The sequence below is a fragment of the Empidonax traillii genome, unplaced genomic scaffold (genome assembly GCF_003031625.1).
Source record: "Empidonax traillii isolate 1590-97213 ecotype Southwest subspecies unplaced genomic scaffold, ASM303162v1 scaffold244:size1524873, whole genome shotgun sequence".
In the NCBI taxonomy this organism is placed as follows: domain Eukaryota; kingdom Metazoa; phylum Chordata; class Aves; order Passeriformes; family Tyrannidae; genus Empidonax; species Empidonax traillii.
Genome location: NW_020955437.1, coordinates 690,028 through 706,875, shown reverse-complemented (window position 1 = coordinate 706,875; position 16,848 = coordinate 690,028). Strand labels below are relative to the sequence as shown.

At 41.5% G+C, this 16,848-nt stretch overlaps 1 protein-coding gene across 1 annotated transcript in view; it reads left to right on the top strand.

Moving 5' to 3' along the window:
• Positions 1–16,848, top strand: part of COL4A2 (collagen type IV alpha 2 chain) — a 126,600-nt gene that overhangs the window by 81,677 nt on the left and 28,075 nt on the right. Inside the window, exons 16-27 of the mRNA XM_027888680.1 lie at positions 2,097–2,150; positions 2,417–2,483; positions 4,208–4,309; positions 4,714–4,869; positions 6,608–6,700; positions 6,999–7,165; positions 9,016–9,088; positions 9,176–9,282; positions 10,450–10,651; positions 11,417–11,476; positions 12,211–12,273; positions 15,735–15,842. Of these exons, the coding sequence (XP_027744481.1) occupies positions 2,097–2,150; positions 2,417–2,483; positions 4,208–4,309; positions 4,714–4,869; positions 6,608–6,700; positions 6,999–7,165; positions 9,016–9,088; positions 9,176–9,282; positions 10,450–10,651; positions 11,417–11,476; positions 12,211–12,273; positions 15,735–15,842 (1,252 nt within the window). The remainder of the gene's footprint in view (positions 1–2,096; positions 2,151–2,416; positions 2,484–4,207; positions 4,310–4,713; positions 4,870–6,607; positions 6,701–6,998; positions 7,166–9,015; positions 9,089–9,175; positions 9,283–10,449; positions 10,652–11,416; positions 11,477–12,210; positions 12,274–15,734; positions 15,843–16,848) is intronic.

Here is a 16,848-nt window from a genome sequence, read left to right as displayed (position 1 = left end):
CCATGAGCATCTTTTAACAGCACTAAGGAGAGGTGTCATTTTCTTTGTTCTCATTACTGTGAACATGATTTCTATAACTTTCTTGCTACAAGCAGAAATTTAGTTTTTTAATAGCTTTCTGCAGATTTGGTTGATATAGTTATCTTGGATATCACAAAAGAAGAAGAGATGGAAACTGATAAATATACCAGTTAAATCTCTGTCTCCATAGAAACGCACCCAAATATTTGAAATAGCATTCTGTGAGACAGAGAGGAGCTCAGACTTTCTGTTTGGTCTCAGAAAAAGGCTTCTTTAGTCAGCATGAGAAATCCCTTCCATGAAGTAAATAGCTGTGGGATGCATGACTTTTCCATGTTTTGCCATCTTTAGTTGTTTAAGGATTTGTCCTGCCATCAAGGCATAACAATAATAACATGAAACACATGGGATATGAAAGTACGTGAAATCTGAAAAAATAACATTTGCATAGCTGTTCAGTCCCATGGCAAAACCTGGAGGTGTGGAAGGGAATTTGCTATTAGTAATACATACATGGAGAGGTTGATGCAAAACCCACTGAAGCCCACTGGTTGACCTTATGATAGGTTCATGCTCCAGTCAGACGTGGTCAGTGGCTGCCCCTTATTGAGGGTGAATCTTGGCAACCATTTTAGAAAAAAGTACATTGGTTTAGGTGGAATATCACTGTATAGTGTGTATGTGAGAAGGAACACCCTACTCAGTATGCTATTCACAGCAACCTCCTTTTTGTTGATTTTTGAGTTATTTGATTCTTAGGAAAGAAAGAAGGATGGTTCAGTCCTGCCAGCACACAGATGAAGTCGCAGTTAGGAAGCTGCTGGCTTCACTTTTAGATCACCAGCTCCACCTAGTGCAAAGAGATTTTACACCTGATACTCAAGAGGCTGCTTTTGGAATGGTATGATGTACAGTTGCCATTGGAAAGCTCTCTGAAACGTGTGGTCCAGTTTGTGGCAGCTTGCTGAGAGCTGTTGTAGTGCTTCAAAAACACTTCAAAGGTGATTTTACAGAGCTCATTATTAACATTCAAGTTCTATATAAGAGTTGTACCCACTGTGGAACGAGGGAGATGCTGAATTTTGAAAAAGCTGACTAATAATCTAATCATAAATGTGAATTATACAAAACTACTGGCTCCAGCAAAAGCATGTTAATTCATATCAGTTGTTGATCTGGCCACTGTTTTATCTTAACACCAGTCTTTTTCCGGAGTTCATATGAACATTTTCTGTAGAGAACAAAAGTTGTCAAAGAGATGAATAAAGCACACAGAAGAGATCACCTCACCTGTGTTAGCATCTCTGAAACCTGCACTCTTCCCTATTCACCCCATCAGCTGAAACACATTCTCATGTGATAAGGTGTACCCTATTTTTTTAACATATGTGTTTTAATCCATGTGATTTGGAATTCAAACCTTTTAAAAGAATGGAGTGGGCAGGACCTTAAATATTATAAAATTTTCTGGGGTAGGGATGGAAAATTTTTAATGGCATGCCCCTAGTGGGAGAGTTTGGTGAAGGTCTCTTCAGGCTTGGTCCTAGGTTCTCATTCAGTCAGGGAACCTTCTTTAGCCAAACAATCCCCAGTCACACTGAAAAGTGCAAAAAGGACCTGTGCACTTCAGTGCTATTTCACTGCTCACTGTTTACATTCCAGTGAAAATATGTCCACTGGTAATGATTGCAACTTGTTTAGTCTTCTTGCAGCAGGCTGGTGTGTTCTGGCTACCTGGCCCATGTGTGTCGGGGTCAGCTGGCACTGAGGGTTCCCTTTCTCCTCCTCCATCCTGTAGCATCCATGGAACAGCATCTGCACTGCTGCCAGGGGCGACAGAGCCTGTGGCACAGCAGGTCCCTCTGGCCTTTGTCAAGAGTTAGGATTGGTCCAAGAATGGAACATCAAAACTCAAAGGGTCTTAATGGTGTTACCCGAATTACTATACCCAGGGAGACAGTCTGCTCAGCTATGCTGCATAGTTTTCACACTGAGATCGGAGGAAGCCAGCTTCTACAGTCAAAATAGTTTTAGTCTCTCTCTGATAAAATGAACCATTTTAATGTGTGTTACAGGGTTTTCCAGGATTTGATGGTCCACCTGGTGGCTTTGGTCCTAGGGGAAGCAAGGTACTGCTTTATCTTCATTTGCCTGAAGCAATAAACCAGATGTCATTTTGCTTTCTCTTCTATTCTGTCACGTAGCAGCAATTGTCTTTGTTGTCATAGTAGGACGGTTATGTGCTTTGTTAACTTGAAATCTCTAAGGTTTCTTAAATGTCACGTTACATCCTTTGAAAGCCTGTTTCTTTATGTTTCATGTTCATACCTTTCCATTTTAAAAGAAATTCTCTAGAATATGTGCTTAGATGTGATACTTCAACTTCTGTTAATAGGGGGAGCCTGGCGAGATGGGTCCTCCAGGACCAGATTCTTATTTTCCTTCCCGCATCCCAAGAAAAGGTTTGTCTTCTTTGCTTAGATTGTTTATCTTAGCTGTGTTTTACTGCTTTCTGCATAGATCAAAAGCATGACATTCTGACAATTCAGCTCCTAAAACAGTCTGTTTTGCTGAAGTGTTCCAGTAGCTGTAATTGCCTTCTGAGAGAGTGCCCTAATCACCTTTTTGCAGGCAGGTGACTTCTTTGTCTATCCTGCTGAAGCTGGATTGCTATACAAAAGGCATCCATGCATGCCTGTATCCACAGAGAAGAAACAAGCAAAAAAGCATGTGACTTTGTCATCCAGTGAAAGGAAGAATGGGAGAGTCTGTCTTCTGTGTCCTGTTTCAGAGACTCTGGATAAAGTGCAGTAATGGCAGCACAGCAGAGAACATTCTTATCATCTAGTATTTAGAAAGAAAGAAAAAAATCACTCATTAAAAAAACCTTGAGGAATAGAAGAGAATTTTTTTTATTCTTTTAAACTGACACATTTGCTTTGTGATCTCTTTACTAAACTTGTTGCACCCAACATCAGCTGTTCTGCAGAGCTGGGGTGGCCAGACTAGAAACCCATAGAAGGTGATAGCAGTTTGCCAAGGCCAAAATTATTCAAGGGAAGGTGCCAGCAAACAGCAAGAGTGATCACATGCCAGTGCCCTGGCCTTTGTCCTCATGCCATTGAGTTTACTAGTCTTGCTGAAAGCTGGGGAGACTAGCAATGAATGTTTCCCTGCCTCACAGAGAAAGGGGGCAAGAGGCCCAAAACGGTGGTCAAATCACCCTGAATACCCTGCCAGGCTTTCAGGAGCAGGAGAGACTGTGTAGAGAGAGGAAGAAGCAAGGAGCGGGCTGGACACACCAGTTGTCCTCTAGTATCACTGACCTTTAACAAGAACATGATACTTTCTGCAAGCAATAGCTGGGCCCAGGCAGATGCTTTTGGTACTGGCAAGCAAAGCTCACATATCACACATCTGTTACAATGGCAACTTCCTGTAGGAAAAGGAGGGGTTCTCCTCAGAGAGATGGTCTTCTGTGTTTCTGTGGACCAATGTAGCTCTACCTGCATATTAGTAAATGCTGAGAGATTCTATCCTTCTTCCTGGTCTTGGTGGCTCCACACATAGAATCATAGAATCAGATGGGTTGGAAAAGACCTCTGAGATCATCAAGTCCAACCCTTGATCCACTACCACCACAGTTACTAGACTAGGGCACTAAGTGCCACATGCAGTCTCTTCTTAAATACCTCCAGGGACGGAGAATCCACCACCTCCCTGGGCAGCCCATTCCAGTGCCTGATTACCCTCTCTGTAAAGAATTTCTTCCTAATATCTAACCTAAACCTCCCCTGGCAGAGCTTGAGACCATGCCCTCTTGTCTTACTGATAGCTGCCTGGGAAAACAGAACAACCACTACCTGGCTACAACCTCCTTTCAGGTAGTTGTAGAGAGTGATGAGGTCTCCCTTAATCCTTCTCCACTCAACCCCAGCTCCCTCAGCCTCTCCTCACAGGGTTTGTGTTCAAGTCCCTTCACCAGCCTTGTTGTTCTGCATCACACCATTCTTATAATTAGATTTCTAAAGCTTCACACCATTCTTATAATTAGATTTCTAAAGCTACTTTTTAGAAACCATTGTAAATTCTAATACTCTGAAGCCCTTGAAGTTCCTAATGTTTGACTTTTAACAAACAGCAGCACCACACTAACATGTTTTGTGGAACCGGGGATGTCTTTCAGGTGCAAGAGGTGATCCAGGCTTCCCAGGTGCTTCTGGAATACCAGGAGACCGAGGAGAGGAGGGAGATCGTGGTTTGCCTGGTCCCCCTGGATTCTCTGATGGTAATATCCCAGCAACACATGTTCCAACACCTTAACTTTATAATGAGTTTTAACTGATACAAAGTCAGGGTGTGGGAAATATATATGCAGACCATGGAATACACAGTGCAGAGTGGTAGATAATAACTGTGAGGGCAAAAAATGAAAGAGTTGTTTTCCTTCAACCCAATGGTGCTCTAGCAAAACAACCGAAATAGAGATGATGACAGAGCCTTGCTTCAGTAACTGCTATTGATTTGCTCAAGTGAAAAGTGCAGTTATCTTTTTTGTTCCATGCTAAATAGCTGCATTTTTTTCTTACGTGTTAGATGCAGCTGTATGAACTTTCTCTTATGTTACATTACAACTCTTTGAGCAGCATTGTTAAGAAATTTTTTTGAACTTCTTCCCTGTTTCTGTTTCAGCGGATGGGGATAAGCCAGGCTTACCTGGAGAAATGGGACCAAAAGGTGAAAAAGGTGAAAGAGGATCTCCTGCTTATTATGCGGGCCCACCTGGGCTTCCGGGTAAGGATGGCTCACCAGGACTCCGTGGTCCACCTGGTCCCGTTGGAGCCCCTGGTAAGTGCATGAAGAGAGATGCTGAGAACTCACAGGACCATCTTTGCTTATTTTAAAGATAGCTGTTGTCAAGGCAAAGTGAGATAGCAGATTGACAGAATGAAGGTAAATGAGCAGTGGGGAGGTGTGGTGGGTTGATCCTGGCTGGATGCCGGGTGCCCACCCAGCCTTCTATCACTCCTGGTCAGACAGGAGAGAGAGTAAGGTAGAAAAACAACTCATCCCAAGGGTTGAGATGAGGCAGTTTATTTAAAGTGAAAGCAAAGCAGAAGCTTGCATGCACTAAAGTGAAGCGAAGGGAAGGATAGCAGGGTTTATCCTTTACTTCCCATGAGCGGTGATGGTCAGCACATGTGACTGTTCCTCAGCAGGCAGCCATTGGAGCCAGTGAATGTTTGCCTTCCTGCTCCTTGCCTCAGCTTTTATATCTGAGCTGAAGGCATATGGTATGGAATATCCCTTTGGTCAGTTGGGGTCAGCTGGCCTACTTGGGTCCCCTCCCAGCATCTTGCCCTCGACTTGGCCCTGCTCAGCAGTAGCCAAAACACCGGTGTCTTATCAACACCCTTCTAGCTGCCAATGCAAAGCACAGCACTGTGAGGGCTTCTGTGGGGAAATGAACTCCAGCTCAGCCAGACCCAATACAGGAGGTCACACAGAAAAGTCTTGTATGCTCACCAATGAAGGAGAGGTTTGCATGGGTTTTAGACATTCCTCACAACATTTGAAAGAAAAGAAGATCTGTTTTGGGCTGGGAGAGGGATATGAATACTGGGGGGAGGGGGTCTGAAAGAGCTGGATTTCTTCCTCATCCTGGAGTAGAGAAAACTAGGGGAAATCTTACTGCTGTCTTTCCCTACCTCTTGGGAGGTCACAAGGAAAATGCTTCACTAAGGAGCCAGCAACAGGGTCAATGGTCACAAGCAGCAACAAAGGAAGTTCTGCTTAGATAGTAGGAAAACCTTTTTCACCATGATGGTGCTCAAGACACTAGAACAGGTTGCTCAGAGAAGCCTGGACATTAGGAGGAATTTCTTCACAGAAAGGGCTGTCAAACATTGGAATGTGCTGCCCAGTGTTGTGGAGTCACCATCCCTGGAGGTGTTTAAGAAAGGACTGGACGTTGCACGCACTGCCACAGTCTAGTTGATATGGTGGTGTTTGGTCAAAGGTTGAACTCAGTGATCTCAGAGGTCTTTTCCAGCCTAATTGGTTCTGTGATTCTGTACACTTCATCTTTGGATATATTCAGTACTCAGCTGGACAAGGTCCTGAACAATTTGCTGTAACCTGAGGGTTGACCGTACTTTGAGCAGAGGGTTGGACCAGGTGGCCTCCAGAGGCCACCTGTGACTGAGATTGTGCCGTGCTTCTGTGAAAAGCACCGCACTGCAGTGCAAGGGCATGGTTGGAGAAAAGGATATACAGCAAATGAGCCCGAGATGGCTGTTTGTGCTAATGCAAAGTAGGTTGGGCTGAAGGAATTTGGGGTGAGAGAGAGTAAAGAATGGTAAGAATTGTCTGCCACAGCAGAAGTGAGGGGAGAATGGGCGTGGAGAGCTGTGAGGAGATTAAGAGAGAAAGAGAGAGTGGGGTACATCACAACAGGCTGGGTTAGTAATTTTCATTAGGGGAAACAGAAAGGGGCAGGTGCAGTGCAGATCAAAGAAATAGGTTGGAAAGAGAAGAGTAAATCTACAGTAGATTAATTTATATTTCTATTTGATTAAATTTCTAGGTCCTCTCTATGGATTAAAAGGACAGGAGGGAGTGCCAGGTAGATTTGGTACACAAGGTTTTCCTGGGCCAAGGGGACAAAAAGGACCTAAAGGTAGGTTATAACAAATAACTCAATGGATGATCTGCTGTTATGCATGATATAAAGCTCAGTCTGAGCTTACTGAACTTTGACATGCATGGGGAACGATAAATTAGATTTGGGTCTAATACAATGAAGAAACACTGTTGGCTTCTTGTAAGGATCAAACAAAACAAAACAAAAGAGTACTTTTCTCAAGTATTTGAGAAACTACTTAAGTATTCTCAAGTCCATATATAAAATTATTACAGCTGCACGTCTATTTGTTGTGACAGAGCATTCTTTCTTCTCTTTCCAATCCTTTCCTTAGGCGAAGAAGGGGATTGCACTGCATGCCTTTTGGGTGAGGAACTCAGAAGGGGCTCTACTGGCCCCCCTGGCCCTCCTGGTTTTCCAGGAACCCCTGGCCAGCCTGGGAGGAAAGGAGAACCTGGTGATCAAGGACCACATGGTCTTCCTGGCTACCCTGGAGCAAAAGTGAGATAGTTGTTTCTTTATTGCTTAGTTTTATATGCACAATAGAAGAAAAGAAGGGAAAAAAAGATCACAAACTATTCTCCATGTTAAAACAATGAAAAGTACAATTTCTTTCTTTCTTTGCCCCATTAATAGTTCTCAGGTTGCTATCTACAGAATACCAAAAGCCAAAAATTGCTAGTATGGAAGTGAAAATAGGATGATTTGGGAAGTGAAAATGGAATGCTTTGGGAAGAGGAAAACATTTCTATGTAATCCAAAGTCCACTTTCTGTTTGAACAAAGAAGAACCCTTTCAAGCATCTGTAGTACTGAATGTGAGAAATTAGAAACAGTTGTAAAACATTTTGATAACACCTGTGTGCTAAACTGCATTGTACTGAACATCTAAACCTTGAAAACAAAAAATAGCTATGTGAAGCTCATACTATTAAAGTAGTGTTTCTGCTGACGGTTTCTCCAGTATGTAGTCAGTGAAATAATTCAGTGTTATATTAAGTTCCTGAGATTTCTTTTGGCCTGAAAAAAAACAATGTCCAGAAGAAACATCTTTACCATGGAGTACAGATGTGGCTTCACTGACCATTAAAATTCAATTTTCAGAGATGGCCCAGGTAAAGCAGGATGCTTATAATCAATTCTGATCTCCCCCATTAGACTAACAGAAGTGCAAACTGTATCCTTGAGATGACCTGCAGCTGAGATGCAGCTTCCACACATGCTTTTTACCCAGAATGTCACTTTAAGGCAGTGATGCAAAAGACACCCTTTTAAATAATGTATGGCACAGGAATATTTTAAACAAAAAGTAAATTTATCAGGTACATCTCTTTCGTTCAGTGTCTGCCCTGGAATTCAGTAAGAGATGGCTAAGGACAACCTAACATGTACAGCTTATATTTTAGTGGGTATGAGTGTAATTATGCAGAACTAAAGGTAACTTGCATAGAATAGTCAATGGTAAATGAGTCTGTAACCTCAGGGCTTTGGCACCTACCATGGGTTTGGACCTGTGGTTGCAAGGCATTTGGCCTGCAGCTGGCAATATGACTTTCAGATGGGCTGTTCAGGAGGAGGTCTCTACATTATGCCAAGGACTCGGGAATGCCAGAGACTGGTCTCTATCTTCACCACAGTTTGCCTTTGCAAGAGAGAAAGTCTCCTTCATTGGAGATTTTCAGTGCATGGCCAGGCAAGGTCCTGAGCAACCTGCCCTATCTCCAAGTGCTGGGTTGGACCAGGGACCCTCAGCCCTCTCTTCTCACCAAAACTTTCCCACAGGTCTGTGGTTTGGAGCAGGTCACTTAATCCCTCTGTGCCCAAGTTCCTGTCTCTGATAAATAAAGATGGTGCTACTTTTCAGCTCCAAAACAGTGTTTGAACCACAGTCCACTGCCAGGTATGAGTCTGTCCTCATTGGCAGTGGTGCAGAGGAGGAGCTGCATGTCAGTGTAACCCTGAGTGTTGGTTCCAAAGTGTCAGAGTTGCTTACAGCATTTGCTTTGATAGCTAACACTGAGTAATTTAACGTGTTTTCTCCAGTGCAGTTCTGCAGATACAGTCACCTGCAGGACTCTATCTCATGGAAAGACACAGATGTCCCAATCCATCCTCATGCAGAAGATCCCCTACCGTGCCATAGAGACCTTGATCCTAGCTAGACTATATTAGTAAAGATTCTGCACAAAAAATGGGATTACTGAAGAGGAAATCATTCATGGAAAGTAATGGGAAAGAAGTAAAATTTAAGGAGACTTCTTCTTTAAGCAGGACAGTGGAAATGCAAATCTTGATAATTATTTCTTAAACAGTTCTGGTTTGTTTCATTTTTTTTAATGCATGTAACATCAGGGTTTTTCGGGTCCAGCTGGATTTCCTGGACGGAAAGGAGAGAAGGGAGATTCTTTACATATAACTACTAAAGGTAGAGTAAAAATTTACGTCACGTGTATTTTGCTATTATTTATATCATTAGTGAGAGATTGCTCTAACAGTGAAAGGCCTTCTTTAGGCACCAAAGGAATCCGAGGAGATCCCGGGCTGCCTGGTATCCAAGGTGGAGATGGTTTCCCAGGCAGAGACGGATTAGATGGTTTACCAGGACAGCCTGGCCTTCCGGTAAGCGGCAAATACAGCTAAATCATTTCCACCAAACTGTTACTAGTGCATTTAATTCTGAGGGATTACAATCACCAAGCTATTCTTCTCTCACAGATAATGGTACACAACTAGACTGGCTTTGCTAGTTATTAATATTTTAAAAATCTGATTTTCTTTCAAGAGTTTTTAGAACAATCTTGCACTTAATTTTCATTTCATTTAAACTACTGTCTGGTAGTGTATAACTCATCTAGGGCATCTTGTTATTACTGGTTAATTTGTGGTAATTAGTGGTTTATTAGTGACTCCTTTTAGCATTGTCTAAGAGAGATTCTCTGTGACTGAACTTCAACAGCTTTGGTTCAACTGAGTTAAAGAAAAGCAAAATTTACTACAATTTTCTGTTCTTAAAATGTACATTGTGTCATCATACATATGTTTGATAGCAGGTCACCTACCTAACTGTAGCCAACTAGAAGTTAGACATTTAGTCTTTGTTCATTTTCTAAGCTCCTTCTGTAGGCAAAAGTTAAATATCTCACAAGAGGAATTCATCTTGCCCATCATAAATGCTGGTTTTAACCGTTGGGATGCTCTTACATCATATTTTAAGAAGGGCAAGGGCTGTATTGTGCACTCTGGACCATAGTGCTTTTTACTACCAGTAAAGATGGTACTTTATATTACTTCTGAGGATGGAACCATTTTCTCTAATGATGTTTGTAAGATATTGGTTCAATAGTGTAGAAATATCACTGGAGGAAGAGACAAAGTCTGCCTTTTTGGGTGCATTTTTATGTCAGCTTTTCTCAGAAGTAAATACCAGAACAGAACGTTTCCAGCAATGCTTGTGGTCTCCCCAAAACCAATTACAGCTTTTCAGAAAGGACATGAGCCTCTCCATGGCAGTGATTCATTTTTCCCAAGTGATGTTCATGGGCCAGCATTTTTAGGGAAATGTTCCTCCAAGGAGTGCTTCGCTTGTGCCTTTCCAGCTGTGAGGTCTACAATAAAGTCAGATTGTTTCAAAAATACTTTATTTTCAATGTTGATTTAGAGAGCTGGGTTGTAACACTTGAGAAATTACTGCCTAGAAGATGCTATTCATAAGAGTAGTTCAACTGTTTGAGTTGTGTTTCTTTCTCAGCAGAGTCAGGAGTGACCACCTCTGTTCACTTCCCACAGGGTGATGGTATCAGAGGTTTCCCAGGTGATCCTGGTTATCCAGGTGAATTAGGCCCAAAGGGCTTTCCAGGAGAAGCAGGCCCGCCAGGTGAAGGATTTCCTGGTCCAAAAGGGTTCCGGGGTCCTCCAGGTGATCAAGGACAAGATGGAATCCCAGGATCTCCGGGTCTGCCTGGTCTGCCGGGAGAGCCTGGCCAATTAGGTGAGACATCACTCTGTCTTAGATCAGAGCCGTGGGAGATCACCACTGAATTGCGTGCAGTGTTTGTACAGCACACTGTTGAAAAGGTAGAGCTTGGTGGGGGTTATGGGGGGGAAAAGGGATTGCTGGTATTGTACTGAAATCTTAAAGAAGGATATACTTCAGAAGTCCCAGTAGTTTCACGTCAGGTACTGAAATAGGGTGAATGAATGTGTTAGTGCCAGCAAGGAACATCTTTCAGGTTTCAAGCAGTTGGAGGCAATGGAGCAGTGTCCTGCCATTGGAATACTCACAGATAGTTTTCTCTGATCTTTTCTATCCAACATAATCTTTAATTTATCAGAGAAAATCATGTATCCATTCTTCAGGGCTCTTCATAGTATCTCTGCAGCTTTCCAAGTCCCTTCCAAGCATAAGAGTGCCAGGGCTACATTCAGAAAAGCTCAGGCTAAGAATGTTATTGCTTGACTTCAAGAAGCCTGGAAGAATATGCAAGCTAAAGCAGGCACGTCAACCCTCCACAGTATGTGGGACGCACAGCCTCCTAACTCACATAGGGTTAGGTTTTAGGCCCAGATCTAACCAATATATGGGTAGAGAGTTCCAGCGTATTAAAGCAAGTAATTTGTTTTGTATGTGTGCATAATAGATACAATACATTATCTGCTGTTGTAATAGACATTTTGGTTAGAATTGAGAGCATTTTTCTCTTTTTGCAGTTTTTCTCTTTTAATAATAACTGCCTTTGCCCGTTTTTGCTCATAGACTGTGGACAGGTCACTGAAGACTTTCCTAGAGGAGATGCAACCGAGCCAATATGGTCAGGTACTGTACATGCAAATGGCTTGAATATCTTTCAGTATTTAGTCTTGCTGCACTTCTGAGTTGATACTTTCTAATGACTGCTTTGGATGCTCTTGCTTGTTAACTATTTGAACTTCAGGTCACAAATAATCATGTATATAAAGTAAATAAATCTGTCACATCCTAAAATTATTGCACTTTTAGCTCTGCTATTCAGAAATTCTTTAATTCATTGTTCCTGAGTGTTTATTGTAACAAAACAATGATTACTGTGCAATCTAAACCACAGTACCAGAAATTAGGTGCCCAAGAAAATTTTAGCAACTTTTTTTAAGGAAGAACTTTGAGTGAAGATTTTCAGTGCAATTTGACATCTAAGAAAAAAACCCCTTAAAATTGACTTGATTGCTCCAGGGGTATACATTGTCTACAGGGAAACAAAGTGTCTCTTATTCTGAAAAAGACAGTCATCCCTGAGGTTGGACTACCCTTCCAGTGCTGGTCCAACTGGAGCAGCCACCATAGCCCCTGTAAAATAGGCAGAAGGCTTCTTGGGGTGAAGCTCAACCTGAGTGCTCTCCTGAAAGTGCTACTCTTGGCCAATTGTTTTTTTTTTTTTAAATGAAGAATAAAACTTCTTTTGCCTGTTAATTTCATTCATCTCTTTTAATGAAGTTGTCCCAGCTGCAGGCACAGAGACGATGAGAGGCAGCATACGAGCACGTAAGGCACGACTAATTCTTGGTTTTCTGCAGGCGCAGGCTGCGTGAGGCCACCAAAGGGATCCCAGGGCAGGCCAGGACTGCCAGGAGCCACAGGTAATGCTTTTGCCTTCCCCTTTGTTTCCCACATGCACTACATTTGAGGGATGTCTTGCCATATCAATGAAAGCTGAGCCTTAGCAGACAGCAAGTTTTAGAAATTACATTGAAGGACAGTGCTAACCTGACTCTGGCGGAGAGATCTAAATGTGCAGCCCAGGTGATTGCACCATTCCTGAGCTAATTCTGCCTTTGCTGACAAGTGTCAGGCATGAAACAGAAGACAGAAAGGACATAAAGATAGCCCATATCTGAGCTATTCTACACATGCAAGTAGGAGTATACAGAGAGAGCCTACAGGTTTATTGGTAGAGAGAATACTGAGGTCTCTCAGAGCTGATGGACACCTCACTAGGCAAATACTGCCCTCTCAGAGAAGGGTAATAAAAGATTCCAGTGGAGGACTGTGACACATCATTCTTACTGTTCCTCCCCAAGTGATATATACAGAGCACCCTCAGCAAATGTGGGTTTAGAGCCTTTAACGCAGCTCCGTGTTGCGGACCAGGCTGTCTGTCACAATGCTGTTGTACTGTCTGTAGCCACACACGCCTTCCTTGCAGAGGTGGTCCCCCCTAGGCCAGAGGATCCATGTAGTGATCCTCAGCCTTCCCAGTACTGACAATTCCCCACCTCCTTCCAAGAGGAAGAGGAGGTAAGGGCAGAATCTGAGGGACTGTGTGAATGGAATTGAGAGACACATGGGCAAGGTGTGCTGAGCGGTCATAATGACTGACCTGTGAGAGAGAACCTATGTCCAGTACTGATAGTTCCTATAAACTTTCATACTCCCAGCCTAAGCAGTAGTAAATCCTTCTCATCACCAGCTGTAAAGATACTGACAAAACCCATAACTTCAGAGTTTAGGAAATGTGAAATTTGTGATGCATCTGTTCCTGTGCCCCTGTGCTTTAGCCATGGTTGGAGATCTGGAGTATAAATTTTAAGGTCAAGCTTTTTCTTTCAACACAAATTTTATTATGGCATGCATGGATTGATTGATTGGTCTATCTCAGACTAATGGATCTTAGAATGGAACATTTTATCTCTGTTGAAAGATGACCTGCGTTTTCTCAGTCCTAATGCATGAGTTTGTTAGCGGGATCAATGCTTCTGAAGATTTTCTTTGCCATCCTTGTAATTTTTTTTCTGAGTATGATAATTTGTTTATTCTTTCATTCATAAGAGCTTGAAGGATTTTCTTTTGATGAGTACAGGGAGATTTAACTCCCAGCTGTAAGACTGCTGTAACACAAGTGATGCTGTTTCATGTGTTTGATATTTTGTATTCTTGGTTAGTTCTCTAAGAGATCTTCCTGAATCTTTGTCAGCTTATATGTTTTAGTAATTTCAAGATTTGTTTTTCATCCTCTCCCTCCAAAAACTAGAAAATGTCCATTGTTGAGCCCAGTGCAGAACTCTGTTTTTAGCTGCCTTTCAACCTGAGGCAGTTCTGGATCTAGAAACCTGGGAGGAACAGGACACATTTTCATGGCTTCCTTTTGCCATAGTTGTGTAAATTGAGTTTTTTTGAAGCATCATTCCTACCCACATTCTCTGGACTGACTCAAAAGCACCAACATCCCCTTTACACCATTTTGATTGTCTGATTAGAGTGACATGGTTTGCCTACAAGATTTCTTACCTGCTATTCAGCCAGGATGGAGCTCTGCTGTAGACAGTCAGGTCTCTCAGTGTCCTGGGTGTTTATGGCACACATACAGAGAAAGGAGATGTCTTTATAGTTTCAGGGCCTCATGTCCTTGTGTTGCTTTGAAATTCCTGGCAGCTCACTCAGCCAGTTACATCTACTAAGTTACATCTTGGTTATTCAGGAGTCTCAAGACCTACATAATTGCTGTTGAATAAAATTTTTAAGCTGGTTTCTGTTTCAAACATACAGCTGAAGTGCTTGTAAACTAAACACTGGCCTAAAACAAAAACTTTTTCTTTCTGCTGTTGGGCACAACGTGTCAACACCAGCTAACATCACATCATGAGTTACTGAAATACGTGGTAAGCAGTAGTTGTGTTGTCCATTAGCCTTCTTTCTCTTAAATGGCTTTTTAATTAGTGCAATACTGAACAAAATGAATGGAAGTCAGTTATTGCAGATGGGAAACAAGACCAAGATGCCATTTGGGTAAGAGACACATTAGAATTTTTCATTGAAACCTGAATGCCTAGGATTTTCCTCCTAATTTCTTTCTGAGAAGTTACTTCTTACATAAGGGAGAGAAAAGTCCTGTACAGCACTGCAGAATGCTATTCATGCTGCATTGGCTGGTTATGTGCACCTTATTTCTGATCTTTTTAAGGGTTTCCTTCTCTCCTCGACAAACAGTAGCTCAAACTATAAATAATCATGGTTAAATAATGCAAATTCAGAAAACTAAAGTGGAAAAAAGTATCAAAATTCAAGTGATAGTTTCCGTGGTTTGTCATAGTTGGGGATGGAGAGAAACTTTCTTTCAGTGTAATAAATAAATTCATGGTGATGCTAAGCAACAACACTTACAATGTTAAAGCATGTTGTTGACCTTCAGGCTTGAGCTGGGAACTTTTAAAGTTCAAAGTGCTGGGGAGGGGAGGGTCGAGAGCATTCCACAGGAATTATTTTCAAAGAACTTTACCAAAAAATCTTTGATCTTGGAATACAATTAATTAATGAGACTCACGGAATAAACTATTGCATGGAAAAAAAATATAATTTTTGAAACGTAGTGAAGGAATCCTACAAAATGCTTGCAGGTTTTGAAATGTTAAGAAACAGTAATATTTGCCCTTACTGAAATGTCAAATACAATATCACAAAGAAGCAAGGTCTAATTTTACCTGTTAGGAGACAACTCGGTATAAACACTATTTCAGGGCACAGCCCTTCTTTACTACCAAGTCTCTAGACCTGAAGTGTTACAAATATAGTAAGTAGGCTAGTTAATTTGTATTCAGTTTCTAGGATGATTAGATCTAACCTTTAGCCTTACATTTCTGTTTTGCGGTTATCTAAACCAGTCTGCTCTTGTTCTGTGATCAGTTTAGCAGGGAAGGGAAAAATTTGTTCCTCCTGCAGCACCTCATCTGTGCCCATTTCTGTGAGCATTATTCTTTGACATTGCCTTTTGACCTTGAGCTAAAAGTCTTAATTTAAAAAATATTAAAAGGCTCCAAAAAGTTTATGAGACTTATTATTTTCACCCTAGTAGTCTCCATATCATATCTTTAAGTCAGGTTAATCCATGTTTGTAAAAACACTTAGCCTAGATTTTGGTCCATGTTTGAGGATCTTGAATACTTCTAAGGAGCTACAGTATAGTCCCATTAAATCTTTTAAAAAGTTTCATCTTTGCCTCCAGAAACACATTATGATGATATTTACTACATTTTCTTACATTATATGCGCATTTCTCTTTTATTTGTTCAATTCACACTTTCTTACTTTCTTTTATATAATTTAGGTGCAAAAGGTGCAAGAGGATTCCCAGGTGATCCAGGTCCAATGGGCTTTCCAGGGCTAAATGGTACACGAGGTGATCCAGGTCGGGAAGGACTCCCAGGTCCTCCAGGTAACTTGAAATAATTAGTCATTCTTTATATACTTTCGACCTTTGTTAACACACACAAAGACTTGTTTCCAGATACATTTTTACTTCTCTTCTACATTCAATCACTAAGCTATTATACATAACTGCTACTTTTCAAATCCAAAAGGATTTCCTGCAACTTCTATAATGACGGAAAGTGACATAGATGTCAACCTGCTTTAGAGTGCAAAATTATAAATGTGACAGTAAAAATTCATGAAATTCACATTAAAAAAATCAATAACAAGATATTTCAGATTCCGAATAGATTTTACTCATAATGATGATGCAGAAAGGAAGAAAATAATAGTATTAGTACTTCTATTTAACTCTTTCTAACGTAAGTATAAATGATACTGCACGTGTCAGAGGTGGAGTACTAGCTACTCTCCTTGTGCATAGGCAACTCTGTTCCCAAAGTGTTTGCAAGTGTCCAGTGCCCGTCAAATTTTATGCTAGTGTGTAATAGGTACGGATTTTTTAAGTCCCAAGGCTTCTGTATCTCTTTAGAGGTTCCAGGATGTCTTACATACATCAGCTCAAGACACATCAAGACACATATGTCTGTTTGTAGATAGTAAGTCAGATGAGCCCGTATATGTGTGCCACTGCACACACATATAAGATGCAGTGGGTATATATGTTCACATATCATCAGTCAGTCCAGCAAGAATTATCTCCAGGAACTACCACCTCCCTGTGGTTAACCAGGGTAATTTGGTCACAGAAATGGACACTGAGGTTTTTTTTTTTCTGTAGCACAATACAGAAACCATGGATGCAACGTAATCTACAAGCTCTTTAGAAATTCTTTTCGTCTTATCTGTTTTCAAAGTCCTAAATCCTCACAGATTCTGAAGTGCTGCAAACTTTCCCAAATCTGGTGCCAGGTGCTACTTTACCCTCATGGAGCTTCGCAACACATGTTCTGATAGGACTCTCTAGACTCATCTACAGCACCTGTAGTAGCAAACGAGAAAGAAAAAGA